This window comes from Centroberyx affinis, unplaced genomic scaffold (genome assembly GCF_046629955.1).
Source record: "Centroberyx affinis isolate AG114_WGS23_722 - 3 ecotype Tasmania unplaced genomic scaffold, CSIRO-AGI_Caff_v1 ptg000429l_1, whole genome shotgun sequence".
NCBI lineage: Eukaryota > Metazoa > Chordata > Actinopteri > Beryciformes > Berycidae > Centroberyx > Centroberyx affinis.
The window spans coordinates 67,692-88,374 of record NW_027279093.1 but is presented as its reverse complement, the minus strand read 5'-3'; the positions used below and the strand labels follow the sequence as shown (position 1 = coordinate 88,374).

At 43.4% G+C, this 20,683-nt stretch overlaps 1 protein-coding gene across 1 annotated transcript; it reads left to right on the top strand.

The window, feature by feature from the left end:
* The first annotated feature begins 3,311 nt into the window (after positions 1-3,311).
* Positions 3,312-19,266, top strand: sgip1b (SH3GL interacting endocytic adaptor 1b). Its single transcript, XM_071516764.1, has 24 exons — positions 3,312-3,321; positions 7,368-7,431; positions 7,678-7,723; positions 8,103-8,159; positions 8,530-8,587; positions 9,626-9,801; positions 10,049-10,060; positions 10,645-10,656; positions 11,240-11,264; positions 11,379-11,442; positions 11,642-11,706; positions 11,821-11,889; positions 11,988-12,056; positions 12,156-12,920; positions 15,616-15,737; positions 16,130-16,280; positions 16,551-16,607; positions 16,971-17,082; positions 17,506-17,661; positions 17,790-17,922; positions 18,026-18,228; positions 18,394-18,458; positions 18,897-19,061; positions 19,244-19,266. Exons 1-24 carry the CDS (start codon positions 3,312-3,314, stop codon positions 19,264-19,266), a joined length of 2,679 nt encoding a protein of 892 aa, XP_071372865.1.
* The last annotated feature ends 1,417 nt before the right edge of the window (positions 19,267-20,683 follow it).

Here is a 20,683-nt window from a genome sequence, read left to right as displayed (position 1 = left end):
GAGTTAGTGATGAGTTATATAGTGAAGTACTTTCCCATACACAGAGAGTTAGAAAGAGATATAGAAAGGTTCCACTGGACTGGTAATCTCTTACCAAAAGTCAGAAATCATTCAGAAGTTGCCCCTTGCCTCTACTACATGCAAGTAGATTTAAAGAGTTGTTGAATAATTAATCATCATCTGTTCCTCTTGTAGAGAGGCTCCGGGCGGAGACAGAGCGGTGGCAAGGTTACAGCGGCTCCCCATGGCCGACAGCACCAACATGCCCTACACTGATGCTGTCACCCCGTCAGCCCCAGTGGAGTCGTGTTGTCATGACACCCAGAGGATGGGCAACATCACCCTACATCACTGGGCTGCCACGCATGGCCACCAAGGACACAAACAGGGACTCCATTCCAAAGGTACCAAAAAGGCAGTGATTACTGATCTGTGATCATGCTCAGCCAAGATTTGGTGTACATACAATTATGGTTAACTTTGGATAACTGATAAGTGTTTGGTTTCTCATGGTTGAATCCAGACTGTTACTCATGATATATTATGAAGAGAACAGTGGGTATCAATCACCAAAAGTGATTGTATCCAAATCAATTCTTGCCTTTTGCTTGAAGGTAGGCAATATATTCTGACAAGTTGTAACAAGCAAGCTACAATGTGCAGAGCGAGACATAACCAGGAATTCTGTGACTCATTTAAGGTTCGCTAAATAGCCAAAATTAATCGACAAATTTAACATCTGATCTGCCAACCAACTCCTTGGTTAATCAATATGACAAGTCCTGGTGATGACAGCATTTCAACTTGCTGTAAGATTTTGGTTCTGTCTAATTTGACAATGCTGAGGATGATGACGATGATGATGATTATGATGATGATGATGATGTTGAGGATGATGATGATGATGATGATGATGATGAAGATGAAGATGAAGATGATGATGATGCTGAGGATGATGATGATGATGACTGATGCTTGGAATGGTTATTTTAGAGTGAACTGTTGCTACAAGAAAAATACAGCTCATGCAAACCCATATTAACTGTTGAAGACATTAGGTGGCAGTATTGAGCCACACAAAGCCAGAGGAATCACTGCAAAGTAATCCTGTCACTGCTCATGTTTTCCACAGATAGGCCTCAGCGAAGGCCTTCATGTCCTCAGTGATATCCATAGCTTTCATCAAATTGAATTCAGTGGGTTTGGCTCTAATAAAACTAGGCTGTAATCACCCAGTAAGCCGCCTGTTGACACACAAAATCCTGCTCACTGAGGCTAATTTTGCAGTGCCCTTCACCGTTTTCTTCCCTTGGAGATGATGTCTGCCATGATCCCAGTGTATAGAAATGTACCTACCTGAGCAACCAAACACGTTTCATTTACCACTGTTTATCTCAGATGTGAAGTCACGAATAGTAACAGTAATGCCACATTTGGCAGTATTGGACAGCAGCCCCACATGCACAGGTCAGAGCTCACTCTCCTCGTGTTTTGCTCTCCTCTGTCCGGCGCTCTCTTGCTAATCCCAGCTGCTCTGATCTGTGACCCATGGATGGCATCTTACATAAGGCGCTGGTTAAGGAAAGCACACGGGAGCAGCCTGTGGTCAGGTTAGGTAAGCTCATTAACAGTTACTCCAGGATGCCAGCTACTGATAAACCTTATTGGTGGGAATAGTAAACCAAGGCAGTGTGGATCCTGAATAAAGGTTCTGTGGCCTGCATCCTCTTCTCTAAATAGTCTTGGTCTCACGGTTTGGTAAATGATTAACTTGTTTGCCTCAGGGGCCTTAAATCTGATACTGGTGTACACTAAGCGAACGGTATAAAATAGCCTACAGGTTTTGTGTGTCTGTGTCAGATAACCAGCCCAATACAACTCATTGACATCCATGGGTCCCTTATGTCTTTCCATTATGAGAAAGAAGAGGGAGAACAGGAACGAGAGGGAGATTAAAAAAATACCCACAATCTGAGATTTACAACAAAATTTGAATCAGAGTATCTTTTGTGTCTTCCTTTTTTGAGATTATATGACCCCCCACAGCAGAACCCCCCCCCCCCATTCCTGACCTAACCTCCAATACCCCCCCCCCACACACACACACACACACACACACTATACCCTCTAACTGCCTTCCCCCATCTGTCCTCTCCCTACCAGTGAGCAGTGAGTCACTCTGCTGCGTCCGACTCACTGCCATTAAAAGCGGCTGAATAATCATACCATTGCTTTTCACTATTGGCATCTCAGCTTTCCTACAGAGGTACAACACTCGTAGAGTAGCGGGAGGCTCGTTTGTCCTCTGCCGCGCTCGCTTTCTCTTTATCAGGCTAAAGTGTGAGTGTTGGAGGCCCCTCCTTCCTCCTCCTCCTCCTCCACCTCCTCCTCCTCTTCCCAGTGAGCTTGTGGTATTATTACAGTTGACAGTGTGCACTCTGCGGTGCTGGACACGCTGTCGTCTTACAGTACAGCGCATCTTTGTGCGACGACAGAAACATTATTGCAGCCTGAATGACAAGCGCATGTAAATGTCCACTGAGAAGCAGAATTCGAGGTGAATGCGCCATTTCTTTTCAAAAGCACATTTCACCTCGACGCACCATGACACATTGTGAAGAAAAAGTGTTGCCACAGTACAACAGCATGGTCAGTGCGTTGCATTATGTGAGACCTTGCAAATATGTATGCAGTCGGCTGTGGAGTGTCTGCTCTAGGCAAGCCGAGAGCTGCTAAGGCATCAGGGGACAACAGCCATGTGACCATGGTTGCAGGGATTGGTTTAGTGCAGATGTGACATCAGCAAGCCTCCCACTCCCTCCCTCCCTTTCTCTCTGTCTTTCCCGGTGTGCCTCTCTCTCTCTCTCTCTCTCACACTCTCTCTCTCCCTCTCTGTATTGCTCTGTTTTTTTCTCCTTTGCCTTTTCTCAGCATCCCCCCTCTCGGAGATGGCGTGCATTGGTGCTGCTGGGGCGTCCGGGGCCTAACGCGCACCGAGAGGACCCCCTTCCCCCGATTTGCTGTAGATTCCTCGGGACTCTCTCCTGCCCGCAACACCGCTGCCTCTCAGCCTCCCCCCCACCCCGCCCCACCTCACCCACCCCCTCCGTGCGGGTGTCTGGGAGCTGGGCCCTCGGGGGTGGAGGGAATCAACATCGTGCTTCGTTGGGGAGCTGTGCAGAATCGGCTATGCCCTGCCCAGGCATCCTCCTTTAGCCGGCTGGATTCCTCCATTTCTGTCTGCCTGTCCTGCTGTCGGCCCGTCTCCCACCGTGCGTGCGGGGGCAACATAGGAATGAAAATCTGCAATCATGATGCAAGGTAATTATCTGCGCTCTCCTTCTCCTCTTCTCCTCCCTTATTTTTCTTTTTTCCCCCCTGCTCCCTCCTCCTGCCCTCATCTGTACTGCTGGGCTATTAGAGCCAGTGAATCTAGTGATGTGCTGTGTAATGCCTTATGGATTTCTGGAACACCTGTGCTTCATGTCCTATGTGACGTGGCTGTCGTGTGTGTGTGTGTGTGTGTGTGTGTGAGAGAGAGAGAGTGTGTGAGGTGTAGATTGATTTGTAAAGGGAGAACTGATGCTCCCGGCGGTGTAGTACCGCACTTGCTGATGTCTTGTTGTGTTTGTGTGAGTGCGTGTGCATGCATGTGTGTTTATACATGTGACCGTGTGCGTGCGTGTGTGTGTGTAGTTTATAGTTCTGTCTCAAGGTTACACACTAAGGCTGTGTCCTATGAATGTGTAGTTGTGGAGAGATGTGAGCAGTCCAGGAAGCTCTTATCTCATCTAAACCACACACTACTGTCTGCAAATACAACTGGATCCATTCATACTACTGCTGCCAATAGGGCCGCAACTAACGATTATTTTCATTGTCGATTAATCTGTCGATTATTTTCTCGATTAATCGATTAGTTGTTTGGTCTATAAAATGTCAGAAAATGGTGAGAAATGTCGATCAGTGTTTCCCAAAGCCCAGGATGACATCCTCAAATATCTTGTTTTGTCCACAACCCAAAGATATTCAGTTTACTGTCATAGAGGAGTAAAGAAACCAGAAAATATTCACATTTAAGAAGCTGGAATCAGAGAATTTTTACTTATTTTTCTTAAAAAATTATTCAAACCGATTAATCGATTATCAAAATAGTTGGCGATTAATTTGATAGTTGACAACTAATCAATTAATCGATTAATCGTTGCAACTCTATATAATATTATATCATGCTAATAGGAAAAATGATCCTTAAATATATTTTGTTATACACATAAAGTATAGTAAAAGGGCCATACCACAGAACAAAGGCATAGTGTAACAGTAATGGATGGGGATGAAGTAGATAGCAGACTATGAATAACTGGATTGTTTAGGGTCGCTTAACAAGCACTGCTTTGGAAAACATCTACAATGCTCACAGAGCAGCTCCATCATAGATCCCACCCTGCATGAAGAATACCAGGCCTTTACCATCCATTAATGCCAACGTGGTAATGGAAGGAAGGTGGCTATTATTAGCAAAAGGCCTGCGGTCAGCTTGCCTTGATATTGTACTTAGTTCACGTGCTCTAAGAAATCAACACTCACATCCACACAGATATCACATGCTCATCATAGCCATTGTTAGCCACATGTCCAAGCAGCCAACCCGCATCACTAATTACACAGTGCAGGCAGTTAGACATAGTTAGGCATCGCTAGTCACATTCAGTGATTGATCCCAGTTGGACTCACATATGATCACAGTACGCATACTGTAATAACTGCCCAGGTGTTTATGCAGCAGTGTTTATGAGCTGTACAGTATATGAAGTAGTAATTCTATGAGATGTTTTCAGGAACATGGATTATAATCCTAGACTAAGAAATCTCTCTCAGTGGAGCTTGCCATTGAAAGGAGTGTTTTAATCTTTGACTAGGTTTAATCTGTATTTAAACTAACCTTTTTAGAACTGTCAGCTTTATACATGGGAGTCAGTTATTATCAGTAGACAGTGACTTTAGGCTGGCACAAGGATTGGGAGAGCTGTGTCCAAAACTGAATTCTGGGTAATCTCACCTGCCAAAGTTCTAGTATAAAGGTCCCATATTATTTAGTTTTCATGATTTTGTTTTCAACTGTGTTCTTCATGATGTTTGCAAATCAATGTAGCTTAGTTTAAAGTTGAATTGAATTCAGTTGAATGGATTAAGTCCTCAAAACAGTCACAATACTGGACCCTGATTGGCTGACAACTCCAGCTCCTCTGATTCAGATGAGGTAAACCTGCTGATTGGAGGCTCTTCAGGGGTGATGCCAGGTCAGATGCTGCAGACTGGCCTGATTGGAAGGATTTCAGGAATTGTTTAGTGAGGGGAGCCAATCAAGACCAAGTCCAGTTGTGATGTGTTGACTGGATTTGGTCTGAAACTGCCTGTAAAAAAAGGATTGATTTTTGAAAATGCAACAGCTTTAAATTTAACCACTCAAACAAAATCAATCTTAACAATGTTTTCATTAAACAACTTTGATCATATATGTACATGAATAGAGGAAATTTTGAATCATATAATGTGAGATCTTTAAACTATGTGTTCCTGTGAGTTAGCATCAAAAGGGGCCACATCAAAAGACCCAAACTCAACTATATTTACAGTTAATATGATTAATTACCATAATCTCTCTGTTTAAAGAGTGCCTTAGGGCTCAGTTCAGACAAACTTAATAAATGGGTTACAAAACAACAGTCCTCCTTGGATGCACGATGTAATGTGCATGCTGTGCTGTCATGCTCTCAGCAAACCAACTAATCTGTTTGGATTGCTCAGTACTACTTGTGCTGCATCAGTGTATTTCACGCAGCTTGGTAGGTTGTTCCATATCAATGTCAAGATTGATTCTCTATTTTTACACCTTATCACACAAGACGCACACAGGTCAAGACCGGATAGAAGGCTCGCTCTACGCCGCGGTCTCCACTGATGCAGAGCCACGCAGGAATAACCTTTGCCATTGAGCGGCCCAGCTAGCTAATGCATCACATGCCCTGGCATGTCCTTCAGCACCCGGGAGACTTTCTGCTTCCCAAGTGACTGGCACTGCGAACCAGTCCAGCGTGATGTCTCTACATTTACAGTGTTAATCAGCACTATATAATGCTGGTGTGGAGAGCCACAGAGTGTGCATGGCAGTCTGTGCAGTCTGATTCGACAAATGCAGGGGTTTCATGGGCGACACGGGTGTTTCTGCACGCACCTTTCATTCATTATACATTTCTACATTCCAGCTTTTTAGATGTTTGTTGATTCACCTGATGTATGTAGGGTTGAAAGAAAAGCCACTACATCCTATGTCAGTGATTCTCAACATGGGGTCCGGGGACCCCAGGGGCTCTTGAGTGGGTTCCAGGGAGTCCCCAGCAAATTGATTGTTGAATTGATTGATAATTTACAAGAAGTTAACACGATTAGAGAATGTAGAAGAATGACAATTTTGATCATAGTTTCTCTGTTATCTCTCTACCTACAATACAGATAGGCATGGGATTCTGGACAAAATCATATCTAACAATAAAAATATTCTCAGATTTGGGTCCAAGAGACAAAATCTCATCAAATGCGGGTCTGTGGCCTGAATGTGGACTAAATTAGGGGTCCTGGATGTAAAAAAGGTTGAGAATCATTGTCCTATGTGATACCCCAAACCTCAAATGAAGAACATGTATGAAGTATTACACTGAAATCCCATCCAGCAAGACTCACTGATATGGGACGCCTCGGGAAACCTTCAGGCTCCGTACACGTTAAAAGTGTGTCTTGGTGTTGGTTTTTCTAGTTGCCCTGATTCCGGCGCTGCGTGGTGCCAACCGACGACGCTGTGGGGGGCTTGGCATCCTGTTTGGCAGACGGGTCGCTGTACATTTCTGCCCACTCTCCCCTGAATCTCGCTAATGAAGTGTTCAAATTGATCACCCCCGGCTTGTCTCTCCTTTCCATCTTATACATTTAAGGAGGGGACACTTAAGGGGATTGCTTCCGCATCTATATGATGTAATGCGTGCCCCGTGTTCAGTGTATGCTCTCCCTAGATGGGAGGATGTTTGTGTCCCACATTGATACATCAGTTTGTATTAACTGGCTGTTATTAGGGTTGGTGTAAGTGTTCTTCCTTGAGTTACATCAGCGTCCCACTCTGCTGCGTTCTCTGCTTTTAACTACTTTTTAAATGCCGCCAAGACAGTTAACTTAATAGTAGACTCTAAAACTGTTAAAATTAATTCTTTATGATGTTGTTTTCTCTCTCTCTCCATCTCCATCTCTCTCTCTCTCTCTCTCTCTCTCTCCCCCTCTCTCTCTCTCTCTCTCTCTCTATCTCACTGTACTAGGACTGAAAAACCGAACCAGGAAGGCCTTGGGGTTACGGAGGAAAGACAAGGATACAGACTCCACGTGAGTTTGCTCGTGCGCATACAGGGACACAATAAATATGCAAAGTTGAACAGCCGTACAACTTTGAAAACACTGCATAATTTAGCAGCTTGGAAATGTGTTTTCGAGACGTTGGCAGGCATTAAGAAAACGCTATGTAACTATGTATCTTGTGAGATTTATTTTTCCCCCAAAAGCTTTGTGGCACTGATTGTCTTCGGCTCTTAAGCATCTGATCGTCGTGCTCCTCCTTGTCTCTCCAAACAGGAGCTCACCTGACAAAGAAGGAACTGGAAGTGGAAAGAAAGGAAGCGTATGTACATTTGGATTTTCTCCTGTTTCTCCTGTTTCCCCTCTGAATAATGAGTATTGTTCTTCTCGGGATTTGTGACAGTGTGGTGCCTGGGTACCATCTTTCACATGAAATGATACACCTGCTGATGTAATAAGTTGTAGATTGACAGGTTGGATTTTTTACATAGTGGTGCAGTAGATTCATAGCAGGTTGCAGCACAGCTGTTACACACTTTAGGGAAATTCTGGCGCTGTTTATCGTTTGTGGTGTTTATTCCAATTAAAATTTAGCATTGAGATTCCTGATGTTTGTCATGCCAATACTGACACTGACGTCACTTGAGGTAAGCTTTCCAATATTGTCCTCTTGCTATTCTCTCTTTTCTCCATTTTGACAGAAAAAGGCCAATGGGGCGCCCAATGGCTTCTATGGGGAGATTGACTGGGACAGATATGTAAGTGTCCACAGCCCTCCACTCCCTGCTCCGCTGCTACTACTTCTTCTTTATGTTTCTGACTGAGCAGAGACATTGCAGCTTTGGGTGTGAAACAGTTGCTGTGCCGTGGCGATCGTTATCATGTAACGCTGGGCTCAGAATGACTGCGTAAACTGTGCGAACAGAGTGATAGCTGCATATATTCTGTGAGTCAGCAAGAGCTTCAGCCAGCAATCTGACAGCCTCAGCCAAGACATCTGAGTGGAATTTGATCCGCATTTATATGCAGTGTTCACAGGAATGAGGAGAGTTTAGCAGCGCATCTGTTACAGTGTGTGATGAGCTACGATTGACTGTCGTCCCTGTTGGTCTCCTCTCCGTTTCCCAGGCATCTCCTGATGTGGATGAGGAGGGCTTCAGCCTCAGACCGGGTGAGGAGGGAGATGATATCCTTTCAGCAGAGACTGAGACTGGCAGGCAGGAAGCAGCACCAGCCTCGGGACCCTTGCCTGCAAAACTATTGACCTGTTTGGCTGAGTGACACATTGGACGAGTGCTTCTCAGCATTAAATAGGCCAAATCAATAGACCTCTCCGGCCACACGGCACATGCCCAGCCCTGCAGCGAGGTGCAGGGCAGCCGGACAGAGCCACATTGCATTCGGCTTTACAGTTGCCACTACGTTACATAGTTCTCATTAACCCCTGACCCAGAATGCCTTGGTATTCCAAAGCTATGTTTTGTCCCCCGCGGGAATTAGTAAACTATATGTTGGAATTGGATTTGGAATGTGATCCTGGAGAGCCGGTACTATGGAGATGGTCCGCCGTGAGCAGGAAGATTTGGCTCAGATAAAGCTGGAGTGTCAGTTACAGCAGGTGTAACGTTGTTAACTGGGGCACAGCAGGCAGAGACAGAGGGCTAAGATCTCACTCCTGTGCTGCAATATTGTTCTACAAGTGAAGAGTGTGTATTTGAGAGAACATTTATTTATTTTAAAAGGATGTGGCTGGATCATAGTTTTAAATGCTGCAGCCTAACCCTAACTGTGACCCTATACAAGACCAGAACAAAGCAAGTCCAATTCAAGACCATTCAAGACTGTAGTTGTGTTGGTCTGCCATCATAGTCAGGGCTGCATCAGTTTCTCTGCTAATATTCCAAACCAAAAATGGCATTTTAGTCAAATAGAATTGGACATATGTTAGAGATTAGCGCTCTATGTGACAGAAGGCATTGTAAGGGAAAGTTTTGTTAGATCAAACCACAGTAAAAAGAAAGACAGATGATGTGCACAAGGTTGGATATGATGACACTATAGTTGTTTTCTCAACCACTCTTGAAATCAATTTTTTTTTAGTCAATTTCTGACCCTTAAAATGTTGCCTTGAGACCGGTCTGGAGTACCACAACACTAAAAAATTAGGCATCGCATTGGTTCCATTTTACAATCTCAGTCCTTATCGTCCTTGACAATTACTCACCAGCTTCCAGAGGAAAACATTTCTTCTCCTCCAGTGATTCAGAGGATGAGGAAGACAGCAAGAAAAAGTTCAAAATTAAGATCAAGCCGCTGGTGTCGGACAGTGCCAAGTGTGTCACTCCTTCCATGGACGAGCTGAAGGCCTCGGTGGGGGGCCTGGCGCTGTCTCCCTCTCTGGTGAGCCCTACTAATTGCCCCTGCTCTTACACAGTACACAGTTACACAGTATTGATCCGGGGCAAAATATGCACACACACCCCGCAACTTTAGTATGTGTTTTTATTTCCTTATTAGCGACTGAATCTATTGAATGTGTGTCGCTTTGTCTCTCTCTTTCTCTCTCTGTGACACTGTCTCCTCACACTTTCTCTCTCTTTCCATGTCTTTGCTTCTCTCTTTTTCTGCTGACTTGTGCATCTTGTAGAAGAGAAGTCCGGTAAGCCTGTCTTTTCTGACTTGTTCATCTCTGTATCACTACCAAGAGCGAGAGCATGGCATGAGTTCACTTGGTAGCAGTGCTTGATACTTTTTCCTTTCTGTGGTAGTTGATTTTATAAATTGCCTTTATGGCAAGATGTTGAACCCCCGTTTCTGCATGTAGTTTCTGTCCTTCCCTCAAAGTGTGTGCTCTTTTTAGGCATAGAAAGTCCTCCCTTCCTTTTGTTGATTCTTTTTTCTTTTCAGTTCCAACTTTACTTCAACCTGTCTGGCAAAGCGCCTGTGTTACATAATGCACAGTAAACATAACACTCGCTCCAAACCTATTGATTTGGTTTCATCGGGGCTTATGCGCCGAGCAGCAAACTACATTCAATGCGCAGCTGTGTGAATGTTGGGCGTACATGATGCTGATGTTGTGTTCATGGTGTCGAAAAAGTGTTATGGCTCATGTTGCATTATGAAGGCTTTGCAGTTAAAGTAAAGAGGTGCGGTGTGCAGTTTTAGTTTGTGTCCATTTGACTGATTTGTCACTCACTCTCTGACCCAGGTCTGTTCTCTCTTCCTTTTTGCTGGTCTCAGAGACGCAGCCCGGTGAGTTTCTCACACCATCTGCTGGCTGTTTCAAGGCCCGCACCGCAAAACACAGCTGTCTAAACTCTGCTGCTTGTCCACTTTTAAGTACAGATTATAAAACACCTGTACACAACAAAAAAAATGTCCATTTTAGTCAATCTTAATGTCATACTGAGTCTTGAAATATAATTTTTTATCAATACTAGAAAATGGAGTGAGATAATTTCACATTTTTCCAATGCAAATCAACTTGTCTAAAGAACTGTGTTTAATTAAATGTCATTTTCTTGATACTGATGGAGTGATCTGCCTTGTTTCAAGATACTGACTTTTGTTTCTAGAAACTTACAACCTAAAAGAAATGAAACTGCACTGGAAACAAGTGGAATTATCTCACCCCATTGGCAGATGATTTGTTTTAAGACAAATAAGATTTCATTGCTGAATATGACTAAATGACTTGTTAAGATAGACATTTTTTGCAGTGTATTGAAAATTTGAGTCACATATATGCATATCATTTCACACATACATTCCTGTATTATCTGTATCTTAAATTCCTGTATTATGTATATCTAAATTTGGTTTGTTTCTTTTACAGGGACAGATAAAAAGACACTTGTCCTGTAAGTACATCCGTCGGGGACTTTTCCACTTCCACAGTTTACTTTGTGTTACACATTTGTTCATATACAAGTGTGTAACAGAGAGATGTTGAGTTTTTCTTATGTTTTTCGCAGGTGAGGAGATTGCCCGACCAAGACGCTCCACCCCAACACCAAGCCCCGCCCCTGACACGCCAAGGTCAGAGTCTTACTTTTACTAATATATACAATAATATTCATTATATTCACAGAAAGGCTGGGCAATGTTTCTCTTTGAGGTGTGCGGATTTGTCTTGAATTGCAAAAGAAGCTGATTTACTACATTTCGAGCAGCCAAATGAGAAACAAAATGAGGGATGTTTGTTTGTGATTGTTGTATTTATCCATTGCAGTGACAGACTATCCCAGAACGTTCCTGCCTTCTTTGGGCTGCCACCAGAGACCAGCTATTCCAGATATGATGGTCTGTCACATATCAATAGGATATAGCTCCATACACATGAAATAGTAGTTAGTATTGTAGTTAGTATAGAGGTGTCATTGACTGTTTCTCTGTCACTGGCTCATCCAATCACAGTTGTCCCTGATGTCTGGGAATCGAGACCACGGCCTGAGTCTCCTTTGACCAGAGGCTTTCCAACAGGAGGTGAGCTGGCATGGATGAACCTCACTTTATCTTAGTTGTATTAGGAGTTACACCTGTTGAATGTGCTTTGACTCATTTAACTGTCATCTTTCTTTCAGCTCCTCCTCCGCTTCCTCCGAAAAACATTCCATCGACCAGTCATTACGGCTATCCTTTGGACTCTTCCGGTAAATTCTGCTTTTAATAATCACATCGCACACCTGTCGTACAGTGAAATCCCATGACGGCTGGCTGTGATCTAAGTGCTCCATCCTAATTTTTTGCAGCTGATCTACCTAATGGAAGGGTCTCCCGCAGCCCCGCCCCCATCTACCTGAACGTCCAATCCCCCGCCTCCTACCGCGGCTCCCCCGCCCCGGACCTGGACGACGTGTTCGGCCCCGTGGACAGCCCCCAGAGCAGCGAGGAGGCGGTGTCTCCCAGATGGGTCACTTTCAGCAGCGACCGCCCCCCTCCGCCGGACGAACCTGCTCCCCCTCCGCCGCCGGAGTCCCCTGCCCCCGACACGCCCTCGTCCACCCCCTCCACCCCCTGCCTCTCCCCCGGCCCGCCACCCGACGAGCCCCCGCCTTCCCCTCCGCCCCTTTCTCCGCCCGAGTCACCTCCTCCTCCTTTCACGCCTCCAGACTCGCCCCCTTCCATCGTCCTGGGACCCCCTCCGGACGAACCGGCCCCTCCCCTGCCTCCCGACTTCTCCCCCTCCGACTCGCCTCCGGTCTGCCTGGACGACGAGGCGTTCGACGAGGAGGTGCTGCAGTTCGCGCAGTACTCTTCGTCCCCTGCCCCCACCAGCCCCGTCCCGCCTCTGCCAGCGGAGCGGAGGTCTCCCCGGGTGGGAGTGCCGTCTCCCTTGGTCCTGGGGGGCGCCGGGGGGAAGAGGACTCCGGAGGGTGCGTACCTGAGAGACGATATCCCAGACTTCGTGGGCTCACCCAGAGAGTTGACGCCAAGCTTCAGGGGCACGCCACCTCCTCTCCCTCCCACCACCTACAGGTCTATTGTGTCTTCCCCGGGGCCCTACTCAGGCAGCAGTGAGTACTGTGGTCTCTTTCTAAAAGTTTCCAATGTAGTAGTATGTTTTGAGTGGTTCAAAAGAAATCTGGAGCATTTACTCATTTAGTTTGGTTCATTTGGGCAGGTGAGAACAATGCCATTTGAACCTGCGTGATACTAAAAAAAACAGAGTGAGGTGCCTGAAAATGCAGTCCTCTCAAGCAAACTGCAGTGCGGTTTCCTAGGAGTGAGAAAGTAATCCCAACCAACTACAGGAAATGACCATAAAACGCAAGGGTTTATGGGTATAAGGAGACAGATGTTGCCTGTAGGCTATCAAATGGCAATATATTAAACATAAAATTCTGTCTAAATGGACAAAACAAAATAAAGAAACAGTTTGAAAATGACATTAAAAGCAAAAAAAGGTTGAAAACTGTATCTCCTCGGGTGTTTCTAACTGGATCAGAGCTGGCAGGGCGTCCTGACTGAACTGACTCATTGTTAGTGTGAGAAGCTTCTGTGGAAGAAGTTTTACAAGCTTATAGCAACTGATATGTCAGAGCTTTTCAAAATGTAATGAAATATTGCTCTAAATGGGTTGAAAATGTAATAAAACCTGTTGCTGTGCTAAAATGTTGGACAATGTAAAAACATCATATTGTTATATTAACCGGTGTTATAACTTCATAAAGGGTGTAACATATTTTTAACTGATGATGTAATAATAATATTAACAAATAATGTTATAAGCCATAAGAATGAGAATAATGCAATAATATGACTACTCATACTTCATTATGAAGTAATAATTGCCAGTTAATGTAAATATTTGCTGTTATTTATTACATTAACAGGTTTTACATTTTTATATTATCCAGCAGTGAGCTGGAATCAGTTCTGTTGTTCTGTAGAAATATAGCTTTGTTTACTAAAGTTCACTAGAAAAAGAAGTTCAAACTATTTTGTATCATACAAAATCAAAAGACTGCAAAAGAAAAAAACATACTGACTGGGATATTAACAAAAGTTTTGGCCTAATTTATTTGAAATAAAGTGCAAACAGTACTTTCTGTGTTTATAATGCTCTCACACTGACAGCTGCCTGCCAGGAACTAGAGTCTGGATGTAAATACAAACCAAATAACCCAGTCTGGTTCATCACAGGGAGAACTGCAACAAATGTTAACTTGCTTTATGTAATGTCAATCATTCCTGCATTTTCACACAAACCCAAACCAAAGAACCCAGTTTGGGTTTTCATAGAGCAAATTGGAAGGAATGTTAACTTTTTGTTGTACTTAAATAAACATACTTAAAATAACATTTGACTTTTACTACCTCAACAATTAAAGGAGTAAATAAAAAATGTAAAAATAAATACATGGGTGAAAAATGCAGTTCCTTTCTTTTCTTTTATGGCCAAAAGTAGTAAGTTGCAGGAGTTAACTAAGCCTCAATATGAATAAAGTAATAAACTACTAAAAACACTAATTTTAATTTAGTTAAACTACTAGTTTAATTACATGAAGGGAAACTACTCCCCAAAACTGCGCATTATTAGCTCCTACTATACAGGTATCTGCTATGCATGGTCACTAGGTCACATGGTCACAACTGTTCAAAATATTTGCATTATTTACAGTTTATCAAAGCAAAGAGAAATGGTGTGAGGATTATTATTGAGTACTATCACCACCTTATGCAGATGATAGAGGTTTTGCTGTATGAGCTCCATGTAACACTGCAGCTGCACTGCACTTCTGCCCCAACCTTGAGAAGGATTGATCTGAAAATAATATACTAATATAATTTTCTTTTCAGCTTCCAGAAGAATCAAATAATAGTCTGGTGGAGACAGCTAATCATTTGAGAGTCATATGTTGAGATGGGATGGGCTGAAATATGTCTAGTGTTGTGTTTCACTTAGACAGCTGTGTTAAATGTGAGACCTGGTTTTCCATAAGATGTTGCAGATTGCTATAGCAGCTTAGCACAATCTTATTGCTCTTGAAAACAGCCTTGAGTACACAGGTGACTTTTTTTATTTATTTTGGAAGTCAAATATCACAGCTGTTCAGACTCATTATTATTAGCAGATGTTCTGTGTGTTAGGATGTGATAGAATTAAATACTGATTAGTAATTTCCCACTAGTTCGATTGAGCGGGGAGGGATCAGTATAGATATATAGAATTGAGCCGACAAACTCCCTGCAAAAAGTTGTCCCTCATAACAAGTCTTTTAATCTTGTAATTAGTCCTAAAATCTTATTTTTCTTAATTGCATGAGATCATTTCACTTATTTCCAATACTACTCAACTTTTCAAGTGACATCGTCTTGAATCAGGTGAAGTGATCTGCCTTATTGCACAATTATTGCAAGAGTCACATATTTTAAATTCTCGAAACAAAAACAAAAATGATTTGAAAACAACTGAAATCATCTCACAATAATAGCAGATTTTTCTGATTTTTTTGAGTGTAGAGTGACAGATTAGCCACAACAAATACCATTACATATTACATAGATTTATTTTCCCACTGTGTCTATACCGTCTAAACTATGGACACAAGTCATTATCTAAAACAAGTTCTGGTGAGTCTGTAGGCGTAGTCGCTCTGTGAAAAAGACATTAACATATGATGGGAAATGACTGTGCTATCACTGAATGAAAAATCTGTATATGTGATCTAATGAAAAGGCTAACTGTAGCCCCGGCATGTGCCACAGGCCCCTCGTCTCCAGCTCGTCCTGCCACGCCTCAGTCAGGAGGCAGTCCCGTTCCTCCTCCTCCTCCTCCTAGACCGTCATCGCGACCAAAGCTGCCCCCGGGAAAACCAATAGCAGACCTGGTATGGTGTCCCTTCATTTCTCTGTCCTTCCTCTCTCATGATTACTTTTTATTCTGATGTTGCACACATTTGGAGGAGTGGCAAGAGAACAGAGAATTTCCCTTCAGGCATCTATAAAATATCCCATTATTATAATAACTAATATTATAATAACTTAATTATTAATTAATTGTTAATTGTCTCAGTCTGTATTTTCCTTTTTAAAGGAGAGACACTAGTCTTCCTTTTGTTAGTTTTCAGTCCTAGACAACAGATGAAGTGTTTCAACAGACAGAAATCATGCCAGTCACTGTTAATTGTAGCCTCAGACAGGCGTGTGAGTGTGTGATCACCCTCTGCACTGTGTTTTCACTGTAATCATAGAGTGTTGTGTTGCTGTGTACCGACTCCAGGCTCGGCCGTTCAGTCCGCCGGTCTCAGGCAGCCCCCCGCCTTTTGCCCCACTGGCCCGGGCGGAGAGCTCTTCCTCCATCTCCTCCATCACCTCGCTGAGCGCAGCATCCACCCCCACCTTAGGGAGGGACCTCAACATGTCCACCACAGGTACAGCACCAGGACAGGGATCACTCTCAGCCACGCAGACAAATCACGCATCAGCGACATGACCAGCTAATACAGACATAGACATTTAGTTTAGGTTTACTTACAGTCTAAAATTACCTGGTGTGGATGGGAATCTATGAGCGAGGGACAAGTGTGCACCCCTGTAGCATTTTGTTTCACCTCTCAGTGTGTGTCCGTGTTGTGCAGTCACTCATCGTCCTGTCCTCTCCTGTCCATGATTCTCTCCCCCTCATCTCTCTGCACACTCAGAGGGCCCACAGCCTCTGGTGTGGTTTGACCACGGCAGGTTTTATTTAGCCTTTGAAGGTGAGTCAAGCCAAACCACTACTGTAGTGCCACCTGTGCATGGGCTGAATACACCTGTCCTCCTCTAAACCTGCCGTCCCCATGCAGTCCTGACTCCTGTCCACGCTCAAGTCCACTAAGTGAGAATATTCCCACCCATCCCATTCCATGTCAGCTCACTCTGTTGACCTCGAATCTAGATTCTAGATGGAGTGTTGAGTTTTGCTTCTGTCCTGTTGCTTCTCTTTGGTTTTACCCCTTTACCCTCTGCCTGTAATCCATGGCTGATCATTTGAGCAGATAGAGACACCTCAGAGGAATAGAGGAGACTGTTTAGGTGTAGATCTACGAGGCCCATGGTGTGTGTGTGTGTGTGTGCTTTAGGGTGCTCCAGAGGACCCAGCCCACTTACCATGGGACCCCAGGACACTCTGCCAGTGGCAGCTGCCTTCACTGAAACCATCAATGCCTACTTCAAAGGCGCCGACCCCAGCAAGTAGGCCAACATATTCTGTTACAGTCGCAATAACCAACATTCTTGCCAATATGAATAACTCCCACTGATGATAGAAACAGGTTTAACGCTGATGTAACACAGAGGCAGGTTATGCATCTTGTTGACAGTCTTGAGTCATGATGAGCAAAATGAATCACTTGTATCGTAATGTGGAGCATGCTTTTAGCAATTTGTCTTCAAGTAAGAATTCTATTGACAGCAAAAGGAAAGATGAGAGAAAAATAGCTTCGGGGAGACCGAGGAGACAAGTTTCTGTAATAGACTAACAAAGTGAATGCATTTCTGGCAGCCGGGCATCCTCTTTGACATTCAGCTTTAGATACCAAAGGGATTCTGGGAGCTTAAGTTTTCATCCAGCCCGATGTGTGCGTTCTCACTGCCTCTTCACTCCCTGTGTCCCAGATGTGTGGTAAAGATCATGGGGGAGATGGTGCTGTCCTTCCCCGCAGGCATAACCAGGCACTTTGCCAGCCACCCGACTCAGCCCGTCCTCACCTTCAGCATCAGCAACTACAACCGACTGGAGCAGGTCCTCCCCAATCCACAGCTGCTGTGCTGGTAGGAGCAACATTTTATGCAAATATACCACACACAAACACATTAACTGTACATGTAGTTCTTTGTTTGTATAATAATACATACATGATATATGATATGTACGTCTCTACATACCTCTCCTCCCTTAGTGATTCCATAACGGACAATGTACACACCAAGGAATTCTGGGTGAATATGCCAAACTTGATGAGCCATCTGAGGAAAGTGGCTGAGCAGAAGCCTCAGGCAACATACTACAACGTGGATATGATCAAATATCAGGTCAGCCGCAATCACCACTATCTATCTATCTATCTATCTATCTATCTATCTATCTATCTATCTGTTATATATCTATCTGTCTGCTGTCTTTCCCCTGCCTCAGGTCTCGGCAGATGGGATCCAGTCCACTCCTCTCAACCTGGCAGTGAGTTGGCGAGGCGATGCTACCAGCACGGACCTGCGGATAGACTACAAATACAACACAGAGGCCATGGCCGCCCCCATGCCACTACACAACATCCACTTCCTGGTTCCTGTGGATGGAGGCGTGGCCAAACTCCAGGCCATGATCCCCCCTGCCACCTGGTGAGGATGCAGATATATTGGAACTAATTCTAATTTGTTTGCAGTTTGTTAGGCTAACAGCTGTATTTGCTGTGTTGACGGTTGAGGCTTTACATCTTTCCCATGGACAAATGCACATCAGAAAACAAAATGTTGCTCCTTATACGGTGTGGTTTTGTTATTAAGGAACCCAGAGCAGCGGACAATGCAGTGGAAGATCTCCAGCCTCTCTCATAGATCTGAAAACGGAGGCAAGTATTCATCTTTTTTCATCTTCATGTTTTTCATCTTCCTCTTTCACCTCAGCATCACTCTCATTATCTTCTGTCTTCATTTCACTGGACTTTTTTTTTTTTTTAAGAAAAATAATTAAAAAGCCAATTTCAGGCAAACGAGATTTAGGCATGTACAGACATCTAAAACAGACGGATCATGTATGATATATCATATTTATTTGATGGTATTTTAATGTGAAAAAGTTGCATATTGCATTATTGGGAACTACATTTGATTTCATGGATTGATGGGTTGACGGAGGGATTGATTTAGACTTTATTAATTCATTACATTATCAGACAAAACAACATTTATATACTACAACATACAGACCCAAACTTTAAAACATAAAACAAAAAAACCCCACAACTTTCAACACCATAACTGTTTAATTCCATGTCTCTGTCCTGCAGGAGTTGGGGCTCTGCTGGGCCGGTTCCAGTTGACAGAAGGTCCCAGTAAGCCCTCCCAGCTGGCAGTCCAGTTCACCAGTGAGGGAAGCACGCTGTCCGGGTGTGACATCCAGCTGGTAGGGACTGGCTACAGGCTTTCCCTGGTCAAGAAGAGATTTGCTGCAGGTCAGTTTGAGTGTAAGGGATTGCATGATGTCATGGTGCCTGACTGCGCTCAATCTGAATTAAGTTGCTGTAGGATTTAGTCTGTCGAACAAGAAACAAACCCAGACACTCTACCAGAGTGATTTAGAATTGAATGGCTGGACTTCTCCTCTTTGACTCGTCTTCTCTTTTTTTTGCTTCAGGTAAATATCTGGCGGATAATTAGCGGACTTGTTTGTGAGCGGAAACCAAGAGAATCAATGGCTTTTGACTGTGAAGATGACACACTATGGATCCATCCCATGTTTAGTATATTTGAAATTTTATCTTTAGCAGCAAAGGATTAATGGTTGAGATGTAACATCAGAACATAATCTCTCTCTGTCTCTCTCTTTCTCTCTCACACACACACACACACATACACACACACAAACCTAGATTATTATTTTATTATTTGACTTTCTAACACTCCATATTCAGTAGACTGACCGCTGCTGAGTTTATGCAAGTAGTTACAAATCATCAGTTTTGTGCACCTGGAACACTTATGGGTTCATGTGGAGTAAAATATAGGGAAACCCGACGTCTTTGTTCTTGTTACATTAATCATTGTGGATTCATACAGTGATCCAGCCTTATTCATTTCAGAGTTTCTTTTCTCTAACTGGTTGTCATGGCAAATGCACTGTACAAGATATTGTGAATAGATATTATATATTAAAATAGTCTAAAACAAGACGGAAAAGGAGGGGAAATATGAAAATGTGTGGTGTGGGGTTGCTTGACAGTTGTATTCCAGTGGGTTCACCAAATAACAGGTTGCTCGGTCAGATCTGATTTACACTGCCGCCTCAAATCTGACTTTTTTTCATCATGTGTGACACAGATCTAATCTATTATTGTTGTCTAAACAGAGCATTGAATTTATTTTTTTCTGTTTAGACAGTGTTGAAAAGAGCCCATTCTACCAGACTTGAGATATTAGAATTAGCGCTGATTATAGATGACTGATCACTTCACAGTTCTATGAACCTCAGCATCAACACTCTCAATTTGAGATAGTTGATGCATGCTGAACCAGGTCAGTGTCTCACATGATGGTCAAAAGCAATCAGCTTTAAGGGGCAGGGAAAACGCAGCCGAGGGGAACTTGGCTGCAGATTGTAAGTGTTGCCTTTGGTGATGTTTGATAAGTTGGCCAATTCCTTTGACTTTGATCTTTGGTCTTGACCAGGATAATTCTGGACATCACAGAGTAATGAAAAGAAATGTCTATCAAGAATACAGCACTATACATGTCCCTCTTGTTGATTTATTTTCTTGTTTTTCCACCATGTGGAGTAAATAGGTGTTTTATCATTTTCTAATAGCAATATTTAAAAACTAAGTGTAAAAAGTGTACATAGAAAAATATGTTTCAGATATCTCTTTGGACATTTGGATGTGTCTGTGATTGTCTCTTGATTTATCGATGTCAACCCTCATAATGCGTTAGGTTTACATAACACCGTTCAAATCTCTGTTCATCTTCGTCTTTGATTTTCAATGTGGATTTCTTGTACAAAAAAACTGTGACTGTCAATTATGAATAACTCCAAAACGGTTCCGCATGAAATCTGCATCAATCTGCATTTGTCCGTCAC